Source organism: Aulonocara sp. 'chitande type north' Nkhata Bay, linkage group LG22 (genome assembly GCF_057382095.1).
Source record: "Aulonocara sp. 'chitande type north' Nkhata Bay isolate Kocher_YH1m ecotype deep benthic linkage group LG22, A_spYH_male_GT1.1, whole genome shotgun sequence".
Lineage (NCBI taxonomy): Eukaryota > Metazoa > Chordata > Actinopteri > Cichliformes > Cichlidae > Aulonocara > Aulonocara sp. 'chitande type north' Nkhata Bay.
In genome coordinates, this window is record NC_141364.1 from 6,191,323 (window position 1) to 6,197,163 (window position 5,841).

The window sequence follows — 5,841 nt, forward strand, 5'->3', positions numbered from 1 at the left end:
CGCTTTCTACTTCCTCTCCATCGATGTAGAGAGTGGAGTGCTCCCATTGCTTTGTTCTCCTGATGTCATTTACCATCTCCTTGGTCTTGGCTGTGTTCAGTTGCAGGTTGTTGTCTTCACACCATTGCTTCAGATGCTGAATCTCCTCTCTGTAGGCTGAATCATTCATGTTGTCGATCAGCCCTATGATGGTGGTGTTGTCAGCAAACATTATAATAGTGTTACTAGTGCGGATTACACAACAGTCATGGGTGAAAAGTGAGCATGAAAAAGGGCTGAGGACACACCCCTGTGGGATGTTCAGAAAGAAGGTGGAAGAAGTGTGCTCTCCCATCCTGACGTTCTGGGTCTGTTGCTCGGGAAGTCCAATATCCAGGTGCACAGTGAGCTGCTAAGTCCTAAGTTGATTACTGCCAAATGACAACAACTGTCAACAAGGGACCTAATATGTAAGGTGATGAACCTACAATAATACAGAGAAAAAAAAATGGAAAGAAAAAAACTCCCTTTTAACAGGGAGAAACCTCAGCACCACCAAGCTCATGGACGGGAGTCAGTTCTGACAAACTGGGATTGAGGGAAGGATTGTAGGACAAAAAAAACACTATGAGAGAGACAGAGATGAAAAATAATAAATAATTAAATGCAAAGTGGTGCATAAACACACTGACTGAACAAAAAATGGGTGAAGAAGAAACATTTCACACTTATCCATGTTTTATGCTGAACTTTGTGAGGAGGACCCAAATGCACAACATGAAGGCAGCTGATGTGAGGCAAAAATCCTATTCTGACTTTAACAACATAAATTCATAACAACTTCTGATTGCACAAATTGTATTTGGGATTCCCTAAAATGATCTCTGTAAAAAGAATCTTCTGCTTTGTTTACCTGCAGTTTTCCCCTTCTTTTAGGTTTTAGACAATTTCATTTTAAAATAGTGTTAGGGAGTATGATAACGTAGAGCAACATGTGATATAATCTTACATTTTCTTAATCACCGTCTGTTAGGTTAGGAGTTACATGATAGCGTAAAATTCTTCTGTTCTCTCTTTCCCAGACAAAAAATGTTTCCCAATGCCTCTCTGCTCACCCTGGGACTCAAGCCTTCTGAGGAGGCCCAGGCAACTGTGGTGGATATTGATGCCATGATGAAAAAATTCAGCAGCATCCTGTACACACTGACCGTTGTACTTGGCATCACGGGGAACTCTGTGGTGATCTGGGTGGCTGGATTCAAACTTAAGGTAGATATATTGCATAATCAGTTTCAAATACCTTCTGAGTTTGAAATGTTTCTGTACAATATTTTATAACACCCTAAAAGGCAGCTTCTTTGAACAGGAAATATACTTTCACAACATCTACCCAGGAAAGCCGCAATCGGTTAAAAAATCTAAAATCAATGGGTACATAACTTGTAAGGCTTGAATGTTTATCAAATGTCACTGAGCTTAAAATAAAATAAAAAAATTCTAAACTTTTCAGCAGACAAGGAAATCCAACTCTTGACAGACTTCTTGGATGGTATAGATAGATTTGATAATAGCTTTGGGAAAGTAAATTAATTAGTTACAAGATTGATGAATGGAAACTGATAGAATGTTATCAGCCAATTGAATGGCCATGATTGCTTAAAGTCTGTGTTAAATATACAATATTATACTACCTCCAGACTTATTCATGTACTTCTGATTACCTCACAAGTATAGTTAAATCAGCAGATAACAAGACTGCCTATAGGGATAAAGTGCACAACTGACTTCATCTAACACTAAATATCAAGAAGACAAAAAGCTTATCATAGATTTCAGACATCATCAGAGGAAGCCCCAGACACTAAAAGTAGCAGGAGAGGAAGTGATGGGAGTTTATAGCTTTAGGTTCCGAAATGTGTCAGTGATGATCTTAAATAGACTGTTAACTGAGTGGCACTAGTAAAAAAAGATTCAACTGAGACTTTACTTTCTCAGATCACTAAGAAAAGTCTGCCCTTTTCCAAAACTAAGACTTTTAAGCACTCCTCAGTAGCAAACATTCGATTATACTGGATAAGATCTTGATATGGAAACTATACAACAGCAGACAAAACAGCCTTCAAAGAGAAAAACAAAAAAGCTGCAAAAAAAAAAAAAGAAATCATTGGATTACTTAACAGCAGGGCCTGCAGCAAGATTACCCATCACATTCATCATCTGTTCTCCGTATCGTCACCTGGAAGTCATTATAGGACTTTAAAGACCTTCAAATCCTTATTATTTTTTTATTTTTTTTATTCAACGGCCATAACTGAACTTAATTTTCTCTTTAGAGTAGCATTTCAATAACGCTCAATCACAATTCGTATTTTGTATATATTTGACAATATAACAGGTTTGCTTACAATGAAATTTACCACCTAATTAATGTCTTTCACTTTCTTCCTCTTTTTTATCCATCTTGTTTTATTTTCGTCCTGCTTAGCTGACAGTCACCAACGTGTGGCTGGTGAACCTGGCGATAGCAGACCTGATCTTCTGCTGCACATGGGTTTTCTCCCTCGCTCAGATGCTCTTCTTTGACCACTGGCCTTTTGGCCTCTTCGTCTGCAAGTTCTATGGCTTCTTCAAATACACCAACAAGTTCTGCTCTGTCTTCCTGCTGGCTGTGATCAGTCTGGATCGAGTGCTCTGCATCTGGCAGCCCGTCTTCACAAAGCGGCGACGCACCATGTGGGCAGCGAGGGTGGTGGCAGTCTGCGTCTGGATCGTGGCGATTCTTTTCAGCATTCCCTATGTCATTAATTGTCAAATGTACATGGACAAAAAAAACTTGAGTTGGTGTTCTGTGGACCCAATAGAGAATCCAGAGGGGTACAATAGCACCAAAGTAGCTCTCTACTCCATCCACTTCCTGTGCGGCTTCATATTACCCTTCATAGTGATTCTCGTCTGTTACATCCTGGCTGGAGTAGGCATCCGACGCACCCGCCTGTCAGGGAAGTCCCGCCCCTTGCGTATCATAGCATGTTTGGTCATTGCCTTTTTCCTGTGCTGGGCGCCATACCACTGCCTCTTACTGGTGAAGATGGTGGACAATGAAAAAGCAGTGGTGAAAATCTGGTACCCTGTAGCAAAGGGTGTTGCCTACTTTAACAGCTGTATGAACCCACTGTTGTATTTTTGCATGGGTCTAAAAATGAATGAGGGATTTAAACAGAGTGTGACAAGAGTTTATAGAAGAGCTTTGGCAGATGAAATGGAAGGCCAGACTACTCAGTCCACTGATCACTCTTAGGATTTAAGTTGTAAGTTGGAACACATTAATGTTGTGGGGGCAAAAAAGAGAGAGTGGGTGTGGTTTCTGCCAGTGATCGTGACGCTAGTATTTGATAGTATTTATTCAAGCTCAACAAAACAGGCATGTGAGGTTCCACCTAACCTTCCTCATCTGTGCTTTTAGTTAGCCAAGGGTGACATTAATAAATTCTGACATCCCTACAGTAAATCAAGATGTATTTCATCATGATATATTATATATAGTACATAGTATATGCAGTCTTCACTACTCAAAAATTAAAGGAAAACTTTAATCATAGCTAGCATCGGGTCAGTTTAGGGATATTGATCTGTTCAGTTAAGTAGCAGAAGTGACTGTTAATCAGTTCCAGCTGCTTTAGTGATAATAAAATTAACAGCAGGTGCACTACAGTGGCATCAATTAGACAACTTCCAAAACTGGAATGATTTTGCAGGTGGGGGCCACTGACACTTTTCACTTCTTAATCTTTTTCTGACAGTTTTTTACTAGTTTTCACTTAGCTAGTGTCTGTGTCACTAATGGTAGACCTGGGGTTGATACCAGAATTGATGGGTTCACCAACTGGCTCCCTGTCCTTTTCATGGATGAAAGCAGGTTTACCCTGAGCAGATACAACAGACATGAAAGGGTTGGAGAAGCTATGGAGAACATTCAGTATGATTGGTTTGGTGGTGGGTCAATGATGGTTTGGGGAGGCATATCCATAGAGGAATGCACAGCACTCCACAGGGTAGGCAGCAACACCCTGACTGTCATTAGGTATCGGGCTGAAATCCATGGACCCTGGCAGACCCTACACAGATGCAGTAGGTCCTGGATTCCTCCCAGGGAACAAGGCCCCTCATCGTGCGAGAGTATGCAGGGAGTTCCCGAAGAATATAAGAGTTGATACCGTTGAGATGTTTTGAAAGTGTTCCTTTAAATGTTTTGAAAAGCGTATGTCATGATACTCTTGGCCAAACTACCCATGGACTGACATATCAAATCTAACTGGACAGGTTAATGTCAAAAAGTAACAAAATCATAAATATGGTTTAGAAATCCAGATAACTGAGAAAAATGACTCAGTGGTCACAACATGTCAGCATCTGCCTGTCATTTGGCACACCCCTAAATGTAAGTGTCAGTGTAGTTTAGATGAGTGAGTTACAGGGGAAACAAATCCACTTTTTTTGCAGTTATTATGATCATTAAAAATGGCTTAAGTAAACACAACGTTTTTTTAAATACGAGGCTGTAAATATGTTTTATTAAAAGCAAACAAGCTAATGATCAGCAGCCTGACAGGAAATAGCAGGTTTTACTCTGTTGAGGAGGGTTTTTTTTTTCTTTCTATAGCATTATATTTATATCAGTAGGACGATAAGATCTGAGATCTAATTCTGCCAACCACTAGATGTGGTTGACGACGATCCAATAAATAACAACATACTGTGAACATAGATACATTATTTTCCATGGTGTCATCTAGAGACAATTTTCATATAGAAATGAACCCTTTATAATAATTTTCATCAGGAAACTGCTGTAGTTGTTTGCATCAAATAATTATGAAAATGTCTTTGCCTACAACTTAATTACTGGATATCAAATATGTACTGAATGAATAAACAAACAAAGATGGTGAGTTTGTATATACTTCGTGGATATTTGCATCAGTTCCTCCTTTGGGTGGCTGCAGCCAGGTGCTCTTGGGTGCTCTCACTTGGTGTTGGCTCTCTCTGCAGTATAGTATCACGTCCTGTTACAACCAACGACTGCAGAAAACATGGACGACCTGACAGCTCCCCAAAAATGAAGCCAAAACGTCTCTGACGCCCCCTGGTGTCTGGCTGCAGTATAGGTCATAAACTCTGCCTCCTCCTTGTTAGCACATTTTTTCTTTTTAAATTAACTTTATTTGTCAACAATAATATAAAAATATGAGACCATATTAGTTATCCATGCATATAAATGTATACGGCTGAGCATTACAACAACAGAAAAAGAGAGATTTAAAAAAGCAAGAGGAATAACAAAAGAATGAAAGAAAAAACAAGTCTTAGGAATTCATTAGTTGGCTAAATCTTAACCTCAATGGCCTCAAATTCTTTTAGAGTATAATTTCTTTTAACTGGGTTGGGACAGATTTCGTTTATCAAAATATTTCTGATCGCTTTGTTTGTAAACCTGCTGTCACAAGTCAAGGTCTCCAGCTATGCAGAGCTGTCCCAATCTAGGAGAAATTTAATCATTGATCTCAAAGGGACTGGGATGGCTTTTGTTAGTGTTTTATAACTCTTAGCAGTGCATCTTACGTCAAACTTCTCACAGAACGTCTGTTTTAATAAGACCCCTTTCTCATCCATAAAATCAGCTACAGCCCAAATCCCTCTGGATCTTCAGTCATCCATGTACACTGATTTTTAACAGGTAATGAACTGCAATCAAAGTCACAACTTAAAATTCTCTTCCACCCATTTTATCAATCATCACATTGAGATTAACATATCAAAAGGAATGTTTGTTCTTAAGGATCTTAACCATTTCAATTTTAACAC

At 39.2% G+C, this 5,841-nt stretch overlaps 1 protein-coding gene across 1 annotated transcript; it reads left to right on the forward strand.

The window, feature by feature from the left end:
* The first annotated feature begins 1,068 nt into the window (after positions 1-1,068).
* Positions 1,069-3,277, forward strand: LOC147303332 (formyl peptide receptor 2-like). Its single transcript, XM_086280283.1, has 2 exons — positions 1,069-1,248; positions 2,465-3,277. The coding sequence occupies exons 1-2, from the start codon at positions 1,069-1,071 to the stop codon at positions 3,275-3,277; spliced, it is 993 nt and encodes a 330-aa protein (XP_086136409.1).
* The last annotated feature ends 2,564 nt before the right edge of the window (positions 3,278-5,841 follow it).